Source organism: Notolepis coatsorum (assembly GCF_963971535.1).
Source record: "Notolepis coatsorum genome assembly, chromosome: 6".
Classification (NCBI taxonomy): domain Eukaryota; kingdom Metazoa; phylum Chordata; class Actinopteri; order Aulopiformes; family Paralepididae; genus Notolepis; species Notolepis coatsorum.
The window spans coordinates 140,836,917-140,859,987 of record NC_140170.1 but is presented as its reverse complement, the minus strand read 5'-3'; the positions used below and the strand labels follow the sequence as shown (position 1 = coordinate 140,859,987).

At 51.4% G+C, this 23,071-nt stretch overlaps 1 protein-coding gene across 1 annotated transcript in view; it reads right to left on the bottom strand.

The window, feature by feature from the left end:
- LOC311230920 (integrin alpha-5-like) overlaps positions 1-23,071 on the bottom strand; it is a 165,316-nt gene that overhangs the window by 32,524 nt on the left and 109,721 nt on the right. The window contains exons 22-26 of the mRNA XM_084317367.1: positions 13,631-13,710; positions 13,430-13,510; positions 13,225-13,330; positions 11,768-11,926; positions 11,301-11,408 (exon numbers count right to left, since the gene is read on the bottom strand). Coding sequence (XP_084173493.1) covers positions 11,301-11,408; positions 11,768-11,926; positions 13,225-13,330; positions 13,430-13,510; positions 13,631-13,710 — 534 coding nt within the window. The remainder of the gene's footprint in view (positions 1-11,300; positions 11,409-11,767; positions 11,927-13,224; positions 13,331-13,429; positions 13,511-13,630; positions 13,711-23,071) is intronic.

Here is a 23,071-nt window from a genome sequence, read left to right as displayed (position 1 = left end):
GGACCTACAAAAGGCCTTTGACACGGTCAATCACTCCATTCTGATTGACAAGCTAAAAGCAATTGGTTTTGATAGTCTATCAGTGAGCTGGATGCAATCCTACCTTGAGGGGAGGGAACAGATGGTGGAGGTAAACGGTACCCTATCCCCCCCCCTCACAGTGAGCTGTGGTGTTCCACAAGGAAGCATACTAGGACCGCTACTGTTCCTAATTTATGCAAATGACATGTCGTCAGCTTGTGACTGCAACTTGTTCCTGTTTGCGGACGACTCAGCCCTGCTGGTCTCTGACAAGAACAAGTTACAGGTTGAAAAAACCCTCAGCTCGGAACTAGGCAGAATCTGCATATGGCTCGCTGATAACAAACTATCATTACACATGGGCAAAACAGAGTCCATTCTCTTCGGTTCAAATAACAAACTCAGCAAGACCGACGGCTTCTCAGTTACAGTGGGTGACAATATTGTCACAAGGAAAGATGAAATTACCTACCTGGGTTCCATCCTAGAGGCTAATCTCTCCTGTGACAAAATGGCATCCAATGTAATAAAAAAAGTCAACCAACGAACTCGATTCTTGTACCGGATCTCCTCTCTGGTAAACAAGAATACCCTGAAGACTCTGGCAGGAGCACTCATTCAGGGGTACTACGACTATGCTTGCACCTCATGGTACCAAAGCACCTCAAAGGCGCTAAAAACAAAATTACAAACATCTCAAAACAAACTGGTCAGACTACTGCTTGACCTTACTCCTAGAACCCACCTCACCCCTGCCCACTTTGACAACCTAGGATGGCTTAGAGTAGACGACAGAGTACAGCAACTTGCAATGGGCCTGGTCTACAAGATACACTACACGACCAAGGTACCCATGTACATGTCAAAATACTTCCCAAAGGTCAGTGAATACCATGATCACAACACCAGAGGGAGCTCCACAAATCATGTTAAACCCAGATTCGGCTCAAATAAGGGACTAAACACGTTTCGCAATTATGCCACATCAATGTGGAACGCCCTACCCAAAGCTGTAAAGGAATGTGGATCACTACCCACTTTCAAAACCTCTCTCAAGGGACACCTACGGGAGACTGCAATTCAACACTGGCCCCTGTAAATATCCTAACCCAACCCCCTCCAATGTACAGTCATTTACCTAGTATGGTTTTGTCAATAGTCCAATGTACAATTTTGTTTGTTTGTACAGTGTCTCCCCCCCCCCCCTCAATGTACAGTTTTGCTTGTATATACAGTGTGCCCCCCCCCCCCCCCCAACCACCTCCAATGTAGATTACCCAGTATGGTTGTCAATATCCCAGTGTACCCAACCCCCCCCACCCAACCTCCTCCAATGTACAGTTTCTACGTCAAATGTATATACTCCCTTTTCCTGACTCCTTCTGTATCACAAACAGTACTGTATTTGCAAATCTGGTATGTCATAAATGTATAGATGTAGCAGTACTGACTATCTGTATGTCATGTATGTCATATATGTCCTGATGAATTGAAAATGGGGGACCCTGATGTAAACAAGACGAAAGTCTTTCTCTGGTCTGCATCCCCTTAACAATTGTGTGTATTGAGCTGTACTGTATTGTACCCATTCTGCAATCTGTTAATAAAGTGTTCAATCAATCAATCAATCAATCAATCCTCCTCACGAAGCTCCTCCTCAGGGAGAAGTGCCTTCTGTGAGTTCGGACTCTCCTTCCCAGTGAGGGAGCCTCCTCAGAGTTTCAGAGCCTCCTCCTCAGATTGTCAAGGGGAGTAGAACTTCAAAAAGGAGTTCTGCTCTATTGTGTGTGTATTCGATTCAATTTGATTATTGAGTGTGTATTGGTTCAGTGCCTCCTCCTCGGAGAGCCCTAACCCAAGTGTTACATAGCTCAATGTTGCAATATTTCTTTTCAATCTATACAGCTCACGTGGGAAGTCTCTCTGGGGATTCCCGTCTCCTCCCTGTGGCGAGGGTGGCTGGATGTAAAAATTAAAACAATTTTTACCCTCAGCCGCGTCACGTGGGATTCATGTCAGTCTGTGTTTCTTTCTTTTTTAATAAAAAGAGGAAATAACATGAAGCACGACAGCTCCTTGTCGTTCTCCCAGGCGACTTGGAGGAACAATGTCTGGTGTCTTGTTAGACTATCCATTGATGTGTTTGGGTCTCGACGCGTACATAGTGCTGGCTCTGGGTGTTTCTGATCACGCATGAGGCTGGTACGCCTTGGTTGCTCGTTATTAAAACGGCGTTTTTATAGGGCAACTGGGATGGAGGTTTTCTCTTCCGAGCGCCTGTTACTAGGTCTCGACGAATTCTCGTTCATATCTGGGGGATGTTAACGGAATAGATCAAAACATACCCTTGGGGTGGGCCACTGAGCGCGGTACGAATGGGACCGCCTGGGTGGCGCCCTCTTTTCATGTTTTAGATCGACACGCGTACCTACCCCCTCTCTTGGAGTGGGGATGTCGGCGTGGTTAGGGCACGGGACTGGTTCTGGTCACGCTGGTCCAGGTCAGTTAACCCGTTGTCCGCCGGGGACGCAGATCTGCTGTTCTGGTACCCTGAGGGACTTGTGCTTTTTTCGGGGGGAAAAATGCCGGGTCGGCCCGGGTGTCACAGGGTTGGGCGTTATGGAGACCCTTTGTTGGGTACATGTTGTACCCTGCGCTATCATGAAGGGGCTGGTTCTCCATTATTTTCGCTCCTCTCTCACGCATGGCGAAGAGGGGGCTGTTGGGGTGGTCTTATGGACCTCCTCTGGCAGCCCTGTGTGCTTCCCGAGCCGCCGGGCCCGGTCCGAAGTTGTGTTTCGTTGACCTGTAGGCCTGGAATAACCCCTTTTTGAAAACTGAAACGTATACCCGCAGGTGTGTTTGAGTTTTTTCTTGAGGGGTTATAGGATCAACCACTGCATGTGGTACCAAGAGGGTGGTTGATTCCATGGTGTGTTGGAGCAGAGTCAACTCCCGGGTTACCCGGTTGAGTGTGCCCCTGCACGTTCATGACGTCTGCCAAATCGTCTCAGCCTTCTCTGCCTCGGCCCCTCTGGGTCGGGTTTTTTTGGTGGAGGCTTTGTCATGGTGCGCAACAATGCCAGCATACGCCCCTTCCGCCGGGGTGCTGTTTTCAGTTGACCCCTTTGGCGCCTGTCTCGTCCGCAGTGCTCCAGGCTCGGGTCAAACGCCTGCGGCCTGGTTTGAGGGATCGACCCCCTCTGGGGTCGTCTCCCCGGTGCGCTGCTTGCTTCCGCTGTAGTGTAGCCTTTTGAGTGCTTCGAGTTACGGCCATGCTGACTGCCTGAGTTTGCCAGGGTCAGTGTGCCAGGCGGCGTACTAGTGGGGGGAAGGGCCCGCTCTTGGAGGGGCCCTGTCCGAATACGCTGGCGATGTGGGGGGCGGTGTCACTAAGTGACCGCCTGGTGAGGTCTTGATGCTGTGGCGTCATTGACCTCTCCGGGCCCCCTTTTTCCGGGGGATCCAGTCCCTTCAGTGGGTCTGGGTCTTCCTTCGCGCTCCGCTGCTACGGCCTTGCCACGGGGTTGAGTTGCTCTCGACCACGTGTTTTTGGGGGCGGTAACGAGGTTTGTTCCTTCCGTTCGTTCCCTGGTGGCATGCGGGTTGTGCGTGTGGGTAGTCGTGGGGTCAAGCCACGGTCTGCTCACCCTGTGCATTGAGTTGCTCGAGTTTCTCTTCGCACGGTCGGATCCGTCTCCCTCCCATCCTCCAATAGGGGGGGTATCCTCCATTAGGGAGGGTCGGGGGGGCTCGGTCCTCCCCGGTTCTGATGGTTGTGGGGGGCCTCAGTGGGGTACATTTGTCGAGCTTCAGGCTCCCGCTCAGCTCCTGTAGTGCAGATGACGCTGAGCGGCAGCCAGTATGATATAGAACGTAAGGTTATGAATATAACCAAGTTCTATGAATACTGGTGAGTAGGTGACCACACACCTGCTTATGAAGGTAGCGGATAGGGGTGTGGCCAGACGAATGTTGGTATGTAAAGGTACATTGTGGATTTTTATTCAGTGCATATGCACAAAGTGAGGTTAGTGCAGATGACGCTGAGCGTCACCAGTATTCATAGAACTTGGTTATATTCATAACCTTACGTTAACCCTTTCAATACCACACTACAAAGGGTTAACCCTTTCACTACCACACTACATAAGGTTAACCCTTTCACTACCACACTACAAAGGGTTAATCTTTCACTACCACACTACAGAAGGTTATATAGCGTACTTGCATCGCGTCCCGCTCTTAAGCCATACCGAGATATACCTCATCTCATGTACCTATTGTACTCCATCAACGAAAAAAACAAATACACCCACCACCTGCCAGGCCCCGCCCCTATAGTGGCGTACTATAAAGTACTAGGCGTGGTCACCACTCACTCTTGCTCTAATTTCGTTTCCATCATAGCGGCTGCAAGTCACCCTATGTAACTAGTGCTATGAAAAGATTAGAGAAATTGCGTAATGTTGAATGCTTACCGGAGGTTTGCTTACCCCTGGAATCTTCGGGGCATGTTTCAGCGACATGTTGGGCCTGTTCTGATGTTTCCTCGTCTTGTGGCAGCAGATCGACGAGCAGCGTGCAAGGTTTGGCTATCGAGCCGGCTTGTACACAGGTAGGCCCTGTGTCATCAGGCATTGATGTTGGTGTTAGTAATGCTGTGAAGTGTGTGTCGGCGCCAGGGGCGGGATGGCTTGGTGAACGCTCCCCTGAAGTGGATGGTTTCCGGGCGATCCTGGAGCATGCTGCTAACACTAATGCTACTGCTAATGCTAATGCTGAAATGGGTCGTTGTTCTAATATTCCCCGCCGTGGGACGTTGCTGCTTTTCCCTCCTCTTGCCCGGTTCATTAATGAAGGTCAGTCAGTAGCTAATGTGGGGGTTTTTGCTGAGTCCTATTTACCCTTTTTACGGGTAAAAGGGTTGACAACAGGGTGCAGGCCGGGTGTACCGTGGCTAAGTAGCCAGGTAGCTTTGATCCTGTGCCCCGGCGGGGATGAACGATGTCCCACCCGGCCGATGCTTGAGAGCGAATCGGCTCGGAGGGTGGCAGTATGGACGGATGAGTGTTATACTGCTGCAGGATGGTATTTAGTGGCAGCCAGTGTTATGGCTCAGCTGACTATTTTCCTGTCCACATTGGTGTCGGGTAGTGGGGCTACGGGACCAGCCGACACTGTAAACATGTTGCATGTTTGTGGTGTTATAGAGATCTTGACTCAGTCGCAAGCTATAGCTGCGGGGAGGATTAGGATGCTATCAACATTTGTTAATAGGCATATCTGGTTGGAGCACTCTCCTCTTGGGGAAGAAGATAGATTTTCTCTCCTCACGACTCCTTTTTCCACAGAAGGACTTTTTGGTCGTTCTGTGGAGGCGCAGGCGGTTGTTGATCTGGGTCCCACACCGCCTCACGCTATGCAGCCAGAGGTTGGAGCACTCGACAGGCGGCCATGTTTCCCCCGCCAGTGGTACCCTGGGCGGAGAGTCAACAGGGATCCACAAGGCCGACAGCCTTGGCGGCCGAGGGATCGGCCATTTTGGGTGTATTCGGCTTGGAACAAACAAGCCGTCGTCATTCTGCCGCGAGCAGCCCGCTCCCCGTTCAATCCTCTCTCCGTTACCCACGGAAGCGGGGCTCTGATCGTTTTCCTTTGGCTGCGGGCCACAAACCTTCTTTGAAGCGCATGCGGCCCCACTTTTCGCTTCTCATGGGGACAGGGGCTGACACCCAGTTGATGGCTGAGCCTGGGTCTGTCCGTGAGAATGTTGTGCTGTCACGTGGCTCCTGCACCACACGTTGTGTGATGGGTGAGCCTGGTGTTACGGCTGCCACTATTTACAGTGGTCAGCAGAGGGACTCGAGGCCTCTTCGGTTGAATGCTCAGCAAGGGTTACCCCAGCCTCGCCTTCGCCAGGCGGGGTATCACGCTGATGCCTCCCACCCCCGTGAGAGCGGCAGTGGTCTGCAAAGAAGAGGCGAGCGTGATTTGGGTGATAGCAATATCACTGCAGGGCTACGGCGTGTAGGAGCCCATGGGGTCCTCACGCCTTGCATGTCTAGCTGTAGAACAACTCCTCAGCATGCGCTAGAGGGGTGTTCAGGGGGGGGGGTGTGTGTCAACCAGTTTGATGGCAGCTTCTCCCGTATCAAACCGGCCCTTTCTGTCGGGGTCCCCCCTTGAGTGCGTCGCACAGCGGGAGGGACCGGGCCACCTATCTACTGTTCCTTGCGGCCCAGCATCAGTTGACGGTGGGTGCGCTGTGGGATTATTTTCACATATGGCGACAAGAATGCCGTTTGGAGGGGTGGATAGAGAGAACGTTGAGGGAGGGGCTTGTTTTGCAGTTCGCACAACCCCACCCTCCGTTTTCAGGTTTGGTGCAGACCCTATTGTCAGGGTCAGTTGCAGTGACAGCCCTGGCCGACGAGATTCGATCTCTGTTGGCGAAGCAGGCTATAGTCGTGGTCCAGAGAGAGGACGCGATGTCAGGCGTCTATTCCCGTTATTTTCTGGTGCCCAAAAAAAACGGGAGGGGTCAGACCTATACTGGATCTGTCCGCGTTCAATCGTCTGATTGTAGCGAGACCATTCAGAATGTTGACCGTCAAACTCCTGCTGCTTGCTGTCAGAAGGGGAGACTGGTTCACCTCCATAGACCTGAAGGATGCGTATTTTCACATCCCGATTTTCCCTCCTCACAGGAAGTTCCTACGGTTCCTGTTTCAGGGCGTAGCGTACGAGTACCAGAGGTTGCCGTTCGGCTATTCTCTGGCTCCCTGCACATTCACCAAGTGCGTAGTGACTGCGCTGGAGCCTCTACGTCGTCGGGGAATACAGGTTCTATTCTATCTCGACTACATTCTACTCCTCAGCCGGTCGGAGGAGGTTGCCAGGTCTCATACCAGGCTGGTGGTGGAATTCCTCACCAGGCTGGGTTTTGCTGTGAACTGGAAGAAGAGTACGCCTCTTCCCAGTCAACAGGTGGAGTACTTGGGCTTGACGTTGAGGTCAAGGCCCATGATTGTAACCTTCTCGGAGCAACGGAGGGTGTCTATCCTACACGCGCTCGGGGTTTCCGTCTGGGAGGGACGGTCACGGCGCTGCAAGTGATGCGCCTGCTCGGTATGATGGCATCTGCTCACATGGTGGTTCCTCTTGGCCTCCTCTTCATGAGGAGGATACAGAGGTGGTTCTTCAGTATGGGAATAGATCCGGTGAGGGACAAATGGAAACGGTTGACGGTTCCTTTGTCGATATGGGGAGATCTCGCCCATTGGAGGAGGCTGGGTATCCTCGCCATTGGGGTCCCCATGGGCAGCAGGCGCTCACACGTCACGGTCTTCACCGACGCTTCTCTCACGGGTTGGGGAGGGACGTGTCGGACCAACGCAGTGGGGGACAGCTGGACGAAGGTCTATGCTGGCCCATCTACCCTGCACATCAATGTGTTGGAATTAAAGGCGGTCCTCCTGGTCCTCAAACGGTTCGACCACCTGGTGGTAGGCGAGCACATTCTGGTCAGAACGGACAGTATGACGGCAGCGGCGTATATCAACAGGCAGGGTGGGACTCGATCCATCCGCCTGCACCGGGCGGCGGTCGAACTCTGGCTATGGGCATCTCGCAGGCTGCGCAGTCTGAGGGCGCTCCACATCCCTGGTGTGGAGAATGTGGGTGCAGATGTGATGTCTCGGGGCGGTCCTCGTCACGACGAGTGGGAACTGCGCCACGATATAGTCAGGCAGATCTGGGATCGCTTCGGGGAGGCTTCAGTGGATCTGCTTGCGAGCCGACGCTCTCACAAGTGCCCCTTGTGGTTCTCGGTCAGTCGGGCAGATCATCCCCCCTTGGGGGTGGATGCCTTCTCGATCTTTCCATGGCCGCCCGGCCTTCTGTACGCCTTTCCTCCTCTACAGCTGTTGAGTCAGCTGTTGGAGTGGATACGGAGGGAGCGCAGGACGGTGATCCTGGTCGCGCCGGACCGGGGCACGGCAGTGTGGTTCCCGGTCTTGATCCAGCTACTGGTCGCTCCGCCATGGGTTATTCCTTGGTCGGCGACGGCCCTCTCTCAAGCACACGGGTCGCTGTTTCAGTACCCGGTGTTTGGCCAACGTCTGATGGTGTGGCTGGTGAGAGGGTAAGTCTGGAGAGGATGGACCCTTCTGTGGTTGATACCATCCGGAATGCGCATGCTCCCTCCACTGTCGCGCTTTACGCGGGCAGATGGCGTATGTTCCAAGAGTGGTGTAAGGCGGGGGGCCGGGACCCAGTCTCCTGCCCCCTGGATGCTGTCCTTGGTTACCTCCAGTCTCTCCTTGATAGACTGTCGGCTTCGACGGTGAGGGTATATGCAGCAGCTATATCCTTCTATCATGAGGGATTTGAGGGTGATGTTTTGTTCAGCCACCCTCTTGTGAAGCGTTTCCTGCTTAGCGCTCGACGCGTTAAGCCGGTACAACGCTCTTTGGCTCCGAGTTGGGATCTTCAATTGGTCCTCGGTCGGTTGTCCTTGGCCCCGTTTGAGCCTCTTGAGCAAGAGCCGTTGGGACAGCTGTCGTTCAAGACCGTGTTCTTGCTGGCCGTCACCTCCGCTAAACGCGTGGGTGAGCTCTGTGCTCTTTCGGTACGACCAGAGTGCCTGTCTTTTCGTTCCGATTGCGGTGCCACTCTGCGGCCTAATCCTGCCTTCGTGCCTAAAAATATCCGGAGTTCCTTCCGCTCCAGGGATATTGTGGTTCAGGCGTTTCATCCGCCTCCTCACGCTAGTGAGTTGGAGGCGGGCCTTCACCTGTCATGTCCGGTCCGTGCTTTGGGGATTTACCTCAGCCGTACTCAGGGCCTCAGGGCTACCGATCAGCTTTTTGTCTGTCACGGTGGTTCTCGTGCCGGTAAGGCACTATCGAAACAGCGTCTGTCCCATTGGTTGTGTGAGGGCATTGCCCTCTGCTACACGTTGGCCGGGCTGGATCCCCCTGGGGGCGTCAGGGCGCACTCCACTCGTGGGGTGGCGGCCTCTGCCGCTCTGCTGGGTGGGGCCTCGGTGGAGGACATCTGTGCTGCAGCTTCATGGTCCTCCCCGGGTCCCTTCGTAAGGTTTTACCTCATGGACATGACCGGGGTTTCTGTCTCCCAGGCGGTTCTGGGGTCTGTGGCCTCTCCTGCTTCCCGTCCTTTGGTGGGGTAGCAGGGGTGTGTGGGTATGGGCCACAGTGTGTTGGGTCACACGTGGTTCCGCCTGTGCTGTGTGTTCAAGGGGTTCTAGTTCCCTCTTGTTCGCACTCGGGTGGAGTTGACTGCGCCCCCTCTTCGTTAGGAAGGATGGGGTGACGGGACTCCCCTTTCCCCTTGATGTGGGCTTACGGGTCCTCAGGGGGTGCATCTGTCGGGCCTCGCGTCCGCTCTACCCCATATCTCGGTATGGCTTAAGAGCGGGACGCGATGCAAGTACGCTATATAACAACAGGTTATGTATATAACCTAGTTATATGAGTACTGGCTAAGCGTCCCGCTCTTAGCGTGCCCTGAGTTCCCTTGGGGAATCTTTTCCTGGAAACGTTTTTTCCGAGGAAGAGTGAGTGGTGACCACGCCTAGTACTTTATAGTACGCCACTATAGGGGCGGGGCCTGGCAGGTGGTGGGTGTATTCGTTTTTTTCGTTGATGGAGTACAATAGGTACATGAGATGAGGTATATCTCGGTATGGCTTAAGAGCGGGACGCTTAGCCAGTACTCATATAACTAGGTTATATACATAACCTGACGTTAATCTTTCACTACCACACTACAGATGGTTAATCTTTCACTACCACACTACAGAAGGTTAATCTTTCACTACCACACTACAGAAGGTTAATTTTTCACTACCACACTACAGATGGTTAATCTTTCTCTACCACACTACAGAAGTTTAATATTTCACTACCACACTACAGAAGGTTAATCTTTAACTACCACACTACAGATGGTTAACCGTCTGTAGTGTGGTAGTAAAAGGTTCACTTTCTGCAGTGTGGTAGTGAAAGGGTTAATGTGAAAATGCTTAAATAATATAGCACAAATTACTGTAGTAAATTAGCCTGGGTTAGCCTGGGTTATATTTATATTTATAGTCCTCATGATGTAAGTCATCTTACATAACAACCCGTTAAATCACAGGCCTAATTAACTTTGTCTCAAAAACAATTACTGTAAACAGTTTGTGATGTTGGCCAGAGGATGAACATTTCCTTCTGTTGAGAAAATAATATCATCATTTATGTTTTGTCGAAGTAGGGAAGCCGCAGCTGCCTCATTTGGTTTATTATGTTATCACAGGAAAAAACAATGCACTGCAGTGGCTCAGGAGGTAGAGCAGTCGTCTGGTAATCGGGAGGTTCTCGGTTAGATTCCTGCTCCTCCTGGGCAACGTGTCGAAGTGTCCTTGAGCAAGACACTTAACCCCTAATTGCTCCCGGTGAGCAGGTTGGCACCTTGCATGGTGGTGGATAAAAGTGCTATATAAATGCACCATTTACCATTTACTTGGTGATCTTAAAAGACTGAATTTAGAAAACAAAAATTATGATGAGCAGACGATGCTGGCTTTATAAAAAGACGTCTGTGCATGAAAGAAAGGCAGGCCTGTGTATGTGTATGTATGTATGTGTGTGTGTGTGGATGCATGCATGAGTATGAGTGTGTGTGTGTGTGTGTGTGTCTATAGAATGATACCAAACTAATAAATTGCATCTACAAAATGACACTGTTGGCTTGCATACAGTTTAGGGGCAGCATTAGCCCTAAAGCGCCCTGAGGAGCGCTGGACCAGCAGGAGTTACATGGTAACGCTCTCCTCTCCCTCCTTAAATACCACTTAAGAGTCCTTGAGCAACACACTTAAACTTCCAACTACAACCAGTGGGGCTGCTCCCTGGCCAGTGGTAGAAGATTTCTGGTTGTACTAGGTGTGTGACTAAAAGCTCAAGCTAATGAGCTATGTAAAATAAAAATAAAATAAAAACAAGATCCCACAAAAAAGCTAGAGGCCACACTCAAGTCCAGTGTTTCGTAAACTGATATGGGAGTGAAATAAGTTATGGGCTTCTGGTGGGTCCTGACATGACGATAGCACTTGTTGTATGTTTCAATGAGCCTGGATCCTCCTCGCCCAGGATAACACTAAACTCACTGATGTAACTCACAAATCAGTTATATTATATTATATCATAGAAACATGTGTGAATTCTATTTTAGGATTCTCAGCTTTAAGAACCCTCCATGTGATATCTCACCAGGTTGGCCTGGTTGGCCAGCAGGTCCCTGTATGCCTCCCTCCTCTGCATGTGGTGCTCGGAGCTGGCCGTCAGAGACCGGGGCTTCTCCGCTGGTGGAGGCTGGAGCTGCATACATGCCAAGATTAAGAGGCTCATTAACAAGCACAATCAAATGTCCTGAGCCCAAAATAGACTTTGGTAATGGGCTCACCATGCCAACCTCACTGTGTGTGTGTGTGCGTGTGTGTGTATTTGTGAATGTGTGTGTGTTCAGTTTCTGATGGCATATCTGTGTGTACAGGTTTGTATCTCTGTATGTGTTGTTTTCAGAGCGCATGTGTACATGCGTACGTGTGTGTTCACACGTGCATGCGCGTCTGTGTTTCTGAGAGAGAGAGTCTTGAAGTATGTGTGTTGTGACACACCTGTGAGACTGTGAGAGTGTGTGTGTATTTGTGTGTGTGTGTGTGTGTGTGTGTCCTCACCTTAAGTTTCAGTGCATTGAAGGTGTGGTTAGAGGAACAGCTGAGGGCTCCCTCAGTGACGACCTCCAGAGGGTACAGAAGCTCCTGACCGTGGGCCCTCAGAGGACAACTCAGCTCCAACACAGACAGACTGATCATACTGGGCCCATAATTCACCAGCTGGAACAGGGAGAGGGAGGGAGAGAGAGACAAAGAAACAGGGAGAGGGAGGGAGAGAGAGAGACAAATAAACAGGGAGAGGGAGGGAGAGAGAGACAAAGAAACAGGGAGAGGGAGGGAGAGAGAGAGACAAAGAAACAGGGAGAGGGAAGGAGAGAGAGACAAAGAAACAGGGAGAGGGAGGGAGAGGGAGACAAAGAAACAGGGAGAGGGAGGGAGAGAGAGACAAAGAAACAGGGAGAGGGAGGGAGAGAGAGACAAAGAAACAGGGAGAGGGAGACAAAGAAACAGGGAGAGGGAGGGAGAGAGAGACAAAAAAACAGGGAGAGGGAGGGAGAGAGAGACAAAGAAACAGGGAGAGGGAGGGAGAGAGAGACAAAGAAACAGGGAGAGGGGGGAGAGAGACAAAGAAACAGGGAGAGGGAGCGAGTGTAAATAAAGTCAGCTGTATAGTAGGGCAGGGCGATTAATCGAGTTTCAATTTCAATTATGATTTTGTCTTCCCACGATCATGAAAACAAGATAATCAAGATGAAACGGTTATTGTGGTGCATGCCGTCTTGCTTCGCCCCTCCCGCCCTCCCTCCAAGCCCAAACAGTAGTTTCAGCTCATATTGAGAGGGAGGAGCCACGGCGTGTTTCTCCAGTTATTTTTAAACTTCTTTGAACTTGTAGAAGATGACAGAAAGGCAGCCTTTGGTCGAGAAGAAAGGTCAAACTAATTCAGTCGTCATCATATGATGTTCTCAAATCAATGAGTGATTGTGTTTGTTTAATAATCTTGATTTCAATATCAATCAAAAATAATCGTGATTATGATTTTTGCCATAATCGATCGATCAAGCAGCCCTACACTATAGTATACAACTAATTAATATTGTCTGGTCCACATGCAACAAAAGTAATAATTTCAATTTTAGTTCAGCTATCTTATTCCCTGCTTCTGCTGCTTACTTACTGCAGCTCTTTTCCATGTGTTTTGCTCCCACCACCACCACCACCACCACCACAGTATCCAACTGTGGGTTCTGCTCTCTATGGTTCCCTATTTTAGTTTTGTTGTTTTGTTGATCACTTCTCGCTCTCATATTTAGCTGGTTTCAAATTATGCTTAGTACGTAGTGATGAGACACAGCTGCCTCTAGGCACAAAATCACTGGTGCTTACGTTTGTTCTCGATACAGTTTCTTATTTCAGTAAGTGAGTTGTCCGACTGAACTGGTGTTACTGAATCTTCCCATGACAGCGTTGATAGAGAGGACAAAAGCGTTTCTAAGGCACGCTGAACTGCAGTGTACCTCGTAGACATGCTGCACCTCAGGCCCCACGTCCTGCTCCTCCTGCAGCCTATGGGTCACTTTCCAACCGAGAGGAGGGAACAGCACCTTGTCTGGCCGGGAAACACTTTCAAGAAGAACAAGGGTTTAGTTAAACACTGGGCATATAATGATGATGATGATGATGATGGTGATGATGATGATGATGGTGGTAATGAAGCCTCACCCCTGTAGAATAACGTCGGCCACTGCAGCCACCGCCAGGTCATAGACAACAACTTCACTCTGGGAGTTATTCTCATTTTTACTGCCATGAGAGAAAATAATGAGAGGGAGACTAAACATTTAGCCTGTTTTCATTAAATTCTTATGACACACATTAGAATGTTTCATAATACTTGATCCAGCTCTCTTACAAGAGGCCTACCTGCGTATTTGGAACTCAAATTGTACAGTGTCACGAGTGTCCTTCGGTCGTGGGACAGTGAAGCGAAGGCCTGCCCACAACTATGACGAATCCCAGAGGAAAAAAAATAAAATATGCAATCAATTACTGGAGCATGAACATAATTATACTGTATGTAAGACCTACATAGATATATGTCACACACACACACACACACACACACACACACACACACACACACACACACACACACACACACACACACACACACACACACACACACACACACACACACACACACACACACACACACACACACACACAGTCATAAAACTGTGGCCTGAAACCACACACACACACACACACACACTCGTAAACAGATCCTGGACTCTATCCGTGCCATTATAAATTGTATATTTTGTTTGAATTCCGCATTGTTCTTCCATCTAACAGGTGGACAATGATTTGTACAAATACAACAGACTTTCAGAAATAGAGTGTTCCACTACTCTGCAACAGACCTCTTGTGTTGTCATCAGTTAAAAAAAACTGGAAGCTATGGCTCCCTTTTTCCCGCCTTTTTTCGTTTTTGAAAATTATTTAAAATTTAAATTTCTTTCCCATTCAACATAATTGTCCTTTACAGTGCAGTTGGGGTGAGAGGGGAAATTATGTTTTACAGAAGGGTAATAAATGTATATGTTTAGTTAACAAGCCTATTTCTAAGAGCAATTGCTAAAAGGAAAGCAGCAGATGTAGTGAATGCACTGAAGCTGGTGATGTCAGGGGAAGAATGCACTGAAGCTGGTGATGTCAGGGGAAGAATGCACTGAAGCTGGTGATGTCAGGGGAAGAATGCACTGAAGCTGGTGATGTCAGGGGAAGAATGCACTGAAGCTGGTGATGTCAGGGGAAGAATGCACTGAAGCTGGTGATGTCAGGGGAAACTGTGCTGGAATGCTAAGCTAGTTATATATCAACTGGCTATCGCGTCTCGCTCTGCCTACTGAGGTAACCCATTATCTCCAGCACCTAGTGTGCTCCGGGGAACAAAACAAATGCACCCACTTGCACGTGACCACGCCACTCCCATGCGTCCCCTATATTAAGCCGGAAGTGGTCACGCCTCACCCTTCCTCATTCGTTTCCAACGCGGAAGCAGCTCAGATGCACTTCTGAACTGGAGATTGTTATGAAGCAGAAGGAGAAATTACGCAATGTTGGGCTTCGCCAGAAGTGCGCCAGCCCCCGGATCCTTCTTTGGCACGTCCATAGCACGGCGGTCCTATCCTGTGTTTTTTCCTCGTCGCTTGGCAGCGGACCGATGGACTTCGCGCAATGTTTAGCAGTCGAGCTACGTCGCGCTCAGGTAGGGCCTGCGCTAGCAGGCATTGGTACTGGCATAGGTAATACTGCTCGTTGTCTCGTGAGACGACCGAGTGATGTATTGGCGCAGGGGGCGGGATATTTGGATAAACGTGGTCATCATGACTCACTTTTGGGATGTTTTTCCAAGTATCCTAGCGCGCAGCTAATGCTAATGCTACAATGTTGGGGCGCCGTTCCCATGTACCCCGCTGGGGCTGTCTTTACTCTTACCTCCTCTTAACCATTCATGCTGACCGTCAATCGGTGTCTAATGTTGGGGGTTTAGCGGAGGCTTATTTACCCTTTACATGGGTGGATGGGCTGACGACAGGGCTCAGGGCAGGTGTGCATTTTGTGAATCTATGAATTGAAAATGGGGGACCCTGATGTAGACAGGACTAGCGTTTTCTCTCGTCTGTATCCCCTTAACGATTGTGTGTATTGGGCTAGCCCATTCTGCAATATGTTAATAGAGTTTTCGTTCATTCATTAATTTATCCCGTCACGGGTGCACACTGCAGGGGAGGTTGTTGCATGCCTACTAGTGGAGCAGTGCTTCACTAGTAGTAGACTTTGGTCAGCAGCCGCCACTGGTGTTCCGTGCTTAGTGGTGCAGGTGGCATCGGTCCTTTGCCCTGACATGGTGGAACGGTATCCCACCCGGCCGACGCCAAGAGGCGAGTCGGCCCGGCAGGTGGCTGGTGGGCTGTTGAAGCTTATACCGCCGCGGTACAGAATTTAGCAGCAACTAATAACATTGCTCAATTGGCTGCTTTTCTGTAAAAAATGGTGTCGGGTGGTGGGGCCTTAGGGCTAGCCGACGTCAAAACCATTGCGCGAGGTTTTGAGGTTATTCAGTTTTTGACCCAGCCGCAAGCTATAACCTGTTACGAATGGCGTGTTTCGATAGCATGGTGGAGAGTGGAACCCAGTTTGCAGCAGACAACGGAGAGATACTTAACAGGAAGCAGGAGACGGCGTAGTGACGATAATAAGGCTTTACTCACAACAGAAAACAAGGAACACGACTGACACAACGGTAACATGAAACAATGAACCAGCAAGTGTATGCTGGCCCAGAACACTTAAATACAGACACCAATCAGAGACAGAGGGTAATTACTAACAGGACACAGGTGTGACAGACAGAACTAACAGAACACAGAGAACACAGGGGAAAACAATAACAATGGTACAAACTGAGACATACGAGACTAAAACACATTTACAAAACACAGACAGTAGGGACACAAGACTAACAAAGTGGAACTAATAAAGACAACATAGACAACAAATAAATCAAACATAAATGACAGCAAATAATGTTAATCAGGTGAGTGAGCTGATGCCAGATCTGCCACATCTGGATCAGCCCACCGATTGGCAATGTTGTAGTATGAAGGGGTGTATGGAAGGGGAGTTGAGAAGGTCCGACACCTGGACCAGCCGAACCGGGAGGAGGGTTGCCGTCCGGTCCCGCAGGACCGGAGGAAGCATTACAATAACCGCAGGGAGGGCTAGGATGCTGTCAACGGTTGTTCACAGGCATCTTGGTTGGAGCAATCTCCCCTTGAGGAGGGGAGGGGTCTCCTCCTCGGGGCTCCCATCTCCGTGGGTGGACCTTGGTCTGTCCACGGAGGCGCGGGCGGTATTTGACCTGGGCTCCACGCCGCCCCCACACCGCGCAGCCAGAGGTGAGAGCACGGCCTCGCCAGCGGCTGCGGCGAGGCCCCCAGCCAGCAGCCATGTTTCCCCCGCCTGAGATACCCTGGTCACAAAGGAAACAGGTGATCACAAGGCCGACAGCCTCGGCGGCCCGAGGGATCAGCTATATTAGATGGGCACGCCCTAAAAAACCGTTGCCATCAGCTGTGTCTAGCACGCTCTCCGGTTACTCCCCCCGCTACACTACGGGACACAGGGGTCTGATTTGTCCCCTTTGGCTGCGGGCCGCGTTCTTCCAGTGAAGCGCAAGCGGCCCCACATTTCGCTTCTCATGGAGAAAGGGGCTGACACCCAGTTGCTAGCTAGGCCTGGATCTGTCTATGAGAATGCTGAGCTGTCAAGCGGCTCCCACACCACACGTCCTGCGTCTGTGTTTGGTGAGCCTGGTGTTGTATCTGTCGACGGAGCAGGGTTCCCTGTATCTAAAAAATTTTGTCAGAGGGGGAACTCTAGGCCCGGGAGGTCGCAGCGTGGGTTCCCCCCAGCCCCGCCCTCGCCAGGCCGCGTCTATACTTTCCACAACGGAGCTCGGTTTCCGGGTTCCGATTTGTCTGATGAATACCCCCAAAACATGGAGGTCCCGAATGCATGGAAGTATTGATTGCGCCGTAACGAATCATTAAAAAAAGATACCGTTAACTGGAATATGTTGTGCCTTTACACATATGTTGGATTATGTAATTGGTTTGTCATGACAAACAAATAAAATATCGCATCGCCGGCTGTCTCTGGCTTGCTCCAGTGGACACCAGAGCTCAGCCAGCGGCGAGAATATGCTGCCGCGAGCGGCATCGCTGAGCTCTGGTGTCCGCTGGAGCAAGCCAGAGACAGCCGGCGATGCGATATTTTATTTGTTTGTCATGACAAACCAATTACATAATCCAACATATGTGTAAAGGCACAACATATTCCAGTTAACGGTATCTTTTTTTAATGATTCGTTACGGCGCAATCAATACTTCCATGCATTCGGGACCTCCATGTTTTGGGGGTATTCATCAGACAAATCGGATCCGGGGATTCGGCTCCCATCAGTCGGGCAAGAACTGCGGGTTTTCAGCCTCTCTCCTCTCTCGTGGAGCTTAAGGGGGAGCTTAGTATTCCTGCCTCTGAGGAGGTGGCTACAACAACACACAGTGACTACATGCAGTCACTGTGTGTTGTTGTAGCCAGCGGGTAAATCGCGATTTTTTTATTTGTTTGTCATGACAAACCATATTGTGCCATATGTGTAAAGGCACAACATATTCCAGTTAACGGTATATTTTTTTAATGATTCGTTACGGCGTAGTCAATACTTCCATGCGTATAAATTGAGGAAGGCAGCGACCTCTGCCGCTCTGGTGCGCGCTGCAACACAACACACAGAGCGAGGGCGGCAGGCGTGGATAAGGGGGCGTGCTAGCGCGGGTCACATGGGGGTCACGGCCAATCAGAGGAACCCGGAAACCGAGCTCCGTTGCAGAAAGTATAGACGCCGCCAGGCCGGGTATTACGTTAGTGCCTCCCCCGTCTGGACTTCCGATCCCGCGGTGGTCAGCAGGCACACGTAATTTGGGTGGTAGTAATATCACTACAGGGCTACGGTGAGTAGAGACCCACCCTATCGGGCAGTGTGGGACCACACAACATGCATGTCCAGCTGCAGAGCAGGCTGTCCTCAGCAAGCTAAGCCGGGAAGATGCTCAGCGGGGGAGCCTATGTCACCAGGGGTGATGGCTGCTCCTCCCATATCAGACCGGCCCTTCTGTCGGGGTCCCCCCCTTGGGTGCGATTGCCTCGTTGATAGAGTCAGGGTGCGATATCCCGGCTCCGCGGGACACCCTGTTCGCGCGGTTGGCGAGACCAGGGTTGACAACGCACAGCGGGAGGGACCGGGCCACCTATCTACGATTCCTAGCGGACCAGCGGCGGGGTTCCTTTGGAATTTTTACCACGTATGGCTGCAGTAGTAGCCATGTGTCGGTGTGGATGGAGAGAACGCTGAGGGCGGCGCTTGTGTTACAGTTTTTGGGTTTGGTACAGACTCTGTTATCAGAGGCCGCGGCAGTGACAGCCCTGGCCGAGGAGATTCATTCTCAGGTGGCGAAGCAGGCCGCCGTCGTGGTCCCATGGGAGGACGTGATGAGCGGCGTTTCCTCCCGATATTCTCTGGTGCCCGAGAAATCGGGGGGGGGGGGGGGGGGGGGGGTGTCAGACCCATACTGGACCTGTTGAGAATGTTGACCGTCACCCACCTGGTAAGCGCTGTCAGGTCCGTCACCCACCTGGTAAGCGCTGTCAGGAGGGGGACTGGTTCACCTCCATAGACCTGAAGGATGTGTATTCGCATCCCGATCTTCCCTCCTAGGACATACCTACGCTTCCTTTTTCAGGGCTTAGTGTACGAGTACCAGAGGCTGCCGTTCGGCTACTCTCTGGCTCCTCGCATCTTCACCAAGTGCATGGAGACCGCGCTGAGGCCTCTGCGGCGTCAGGGGATACGAATTTTATTCTACCCTGGACGACGTTCTGGTCCTCGGCCGGTCAGAGAAGATCGCCAGGTCTCATACCAGGCAGGTGGTGGAATTCCTCACCAGCCTGGGTTTTGCTGTAGACTGGAAGTAGAGTACTCCTCTTCCCAGTCAACGGGTGGAGTACTTGGGCTTATTTCTAAGCTCAAGGTCTATATGGGCATTCCTCTCAGAGCGGCGGCGAGTGGATGTTCTCGGCACGCTCGGGAGGTTCAATCCTAGGACGGTTACGGCGTTCACCGACGCCTCCCTCACGGGATGGGGGGCACGTGTTGGGCCAACGCAGTAGGGGGCAGCTGGCAGGACCATGCTGCCCGGTCTGCACTACATTTCAATGTGTTGGAATTGAAGGCAGTCCTTCTGGTCCTCAAACAGATCGGCCACCTTGTGGTGGGCAAGCATGTTTTGATAAGGACGGACAACACGACGTCAGCGTCGTATATCGACAGACAGGGAAGAGTACGCTCCCCCCGTCTGCACCGGGCGGCGGTTGAACTCTGGCTATGGGCGTCTCTCAATCTGCGCAGCCTGAGAGCTCTCCACATCCCCGGCAGGGAGAATGTGGGTGCAGATGTGATGTCGCAGGGCGGCCCTCACCCCGACGAGTGGGGACTACGTCCAGACATAGTCAGACAGGTCTGGGACCGATTCGGGGAGGCCACGGTGGACCTGTTTGCGAGCAGACAGTCCCACCAGTGCCCCTCGTGGTTCTCGGAAGGACAACCCCTCTCTGGGGGTAGATGCCTTCTCGATATATCCGTGGCCGCCCGGGATTCTGTATGCATTCCCCCCCATACACCTGATAGCTCAGCTGTTGGGGCGGGTACGTCAGGAGCGCGGGACTTTGATCCTGGTTGCGCTGGGCCGGGGCTCGGCTGTGTGGTTCCCGGCCCTGATCCCGGGCCACGGCTCTTGGTGGCCCCGCCGTGGCCTGTTCCGTGGTCACCGCGGGCCCTCTCTCAGGCACGCGGAACTCTGTTCTGCCTCCTGTTCTGGGGCAGCCTCTAGGCTTGGCTGCTGAAAGGGTGAATCTGGTGGGGATGCGTCTTAACTCTTCTGTGGTTAACGCCATCCGGAACGCGCGCACTCCGTCCACTACCGCGGCTTACGCAGGGAAGTGGCGTATGGTTCGAGAGTAGAGGGCAGAACACTGTTCAGCCACCCTCTCGTGGGACGTTCTTGCTTGGCGCACGGTGTCTCAAGCCTGTGGAACGTTCTCTGTCTCCGAGTCGGGACCTCCAACTGTTCTGGAAAGGCTGTTGGGGCCCCCGTTTGAGCCTCTTGAGCAGGCGCCATTGGATCATCTGTCTTATGACCGTGTTCCTTTTTTGGGCCATCACCTCAGCTAAATGCGTGGGTGAGCCATGTGCTCTCTCGGTGCGGTCGGAGTACCTGTCTATTCGGGCCGATAGCAGGCGACTCTGTGGCCTGATCCGGCCTTCGTGCCAAAGAATATCCGGAGCTCTTGTCGCTCCTGGGATATGGTGCTTCAGGCGTTTCGCCCTCCTCCTCACGCTAGTGGGTTGGAGGTGAGCCTTCACCTGTCGTGTCCTGTCCGTGCACTGAAGGTTTACCTTAGTCGCACGGGGGATCTCAGGGCTTCCGATCAACTGTTTGTTTGTTACGGTGGCCCTCGCGCGGGTGAGGCACTGTCCAGGCAGCGCCTGTCACATTGGTTGTGCGAGGGCATTGCCCTTTGCTACACGTTGGCTGGACAGGTTCCCCCCGGGGGCATCAGGGCGCACTCCACTCGTGGTGTGGCGGCCTCTGCTGCCCTGTTAGGGGGGGCCTCAGTGGAGGACATTTGTGCTGCGGCCTCCTGGTCCTCCCCAAGTCCTTTCGTTAGGTTTTACCTCATGGACATGACTGGGGGTTCTGTCTCCCAGGCGGTCCTGAGGTCTGGGACCTCTCCTGCATCCCGCCATCAGGTGGGCTAGCAGGGGTGTGTGGGTGTGGACCGCGGGGTGCTGTGTCACATGTGGTCCCGCTTGCGCTGTGCGTTCGGGGGTGCCTGGTTCCCCTTTTTTCGCACTTTGGTGGAGTTGACTGCCCCCCCCCCCCCCTTCGTTAGGATGGGCGGATGGATGGGACTCCCCTCCTCCCTGGCTGGGGCTTACGGGCCCTCAGGGGGTGCATTTGTCTGGGCCACGCGTCCGCTCTGCCCTTTATCTCAGTAGGCAGAACAAGACGCGATAGCCAGTTGATATATAACGTAAGGTTATCCTATAACCCTAGTTATATGATACTGGCTGAGCGTCTCTCTCTTTAGCTCCCTGAGGTCCCTTGGATGTTTTCCGCTTATGGAAATCGAACTTGGAAGGGTGAGGCGTGACCACTTCCGGCGTAATATAGGGGACGCATGGGAGTGGCATGGTCACGTGCAAGTGGGTGCATTTGTTTTGTTACCCGGAGCACACTAGGTGCTGGAGATAATGGGTTATCTCAGTAGGCAGAGCGAGACGCTCAGCCAGTATCATATAACTAGGGTTATAGGATAACCTTACGTTTTGGCTAGCGAGTTTTCCTTTTTTTTTTTTTTTAAACCGACATAGAGAAATCAACATTTGAATATTTAATTCAAGGTTAAGAGCCTGTGTGAACCACATACAGATCTAGGGACAATATTTTAATAACCCATTAATTTTCCACATAGCTGCGGGAGACGGCTGGAGCCAGACTCCCTTATTCAGGCAGAATAATTACAACACACTTAAGAGGCTCGAAGAGATCCGATTCTTGTACCGGATCTCCTCTCTGGTAAACAAGAATACCCTGAGGACTCTGGCAGGAGCACTCATTCAAGGGTACTATGACTATGCTTGCACCTCATGGTACCAAGGCACCTCAAAGGCGCTAAAAACAAAATTACAAACATCTCAAAACAAACTGGTCGGATTACTGCTTGACCTTACTCCTAGAACCCACCTCACCCCTGCCCACTTTGACAACCTAGGATGGCTTAGAGTAGACGACAGAGTACAGCAACTTGCAATGGGCCTGGTCTACAAGATACACTACACGACCAAGGTACCCATGTACATGTCAAAATACTTCCCAAAGGTCAGTGAATATCACGATCACAACACCAGAGGGAGCGCCACAAATCATGTTAAACCCAGATTCGGCTCAAATAAGGGACTAAACACGTTTCGCAATTATGCCACATCAATGTGGAACGCCCTACCCAAAGCTGTAAAGGAATGTGGATCACTACCCACTTTCAAAACCACTCTCAAGGGACACCTACGGGAGACTGCAATTCAAAACTGGCCCCTGTAAATGTCCTAACCCAACCCCCTCCAATGTCAGTACAGTCATTTACCTAGTATGGTTTTGTCAATAGTCCAATGTACAATTTTGCTTGTTTGTACAGTATCTCCCCCCCCCCTCAATGTACAGTTTTGCTTGTTTATACAGTGTCCCCCCCCCCCAACCACCTCCAATGTAAATTACCCAGTATGGTTGACAATATCCCAATGTATCCAACCCCCCCACACAACCCCACCCAACCTCCTCCAATGTACAGTTTCTACGTCAAATGTATATACTCCCTTTTCTTGACTCCTTCTGTATCACAAACAGTACTGTATTTGCAAATCTGGTATGTCATAAATGTATAGATGTAGCAGTACTGAATATCTGTATGTCATGTATGTCATATATGTCCTGATGAATTGAAAATGGGGTACCCTGATGTAAACAAGACGAAAGTCTTTCTCTGGTCTGCATCCCCTTAACAATTGTGTGTATTGAGCTGTACTGTATTGTACCCATTCTGCAATCTGTTAATAAAGTTTTCAATCAATCAATCAATCAGGCCTATTGCCTTCTGAGAAATACACTGGAGCCTGACATC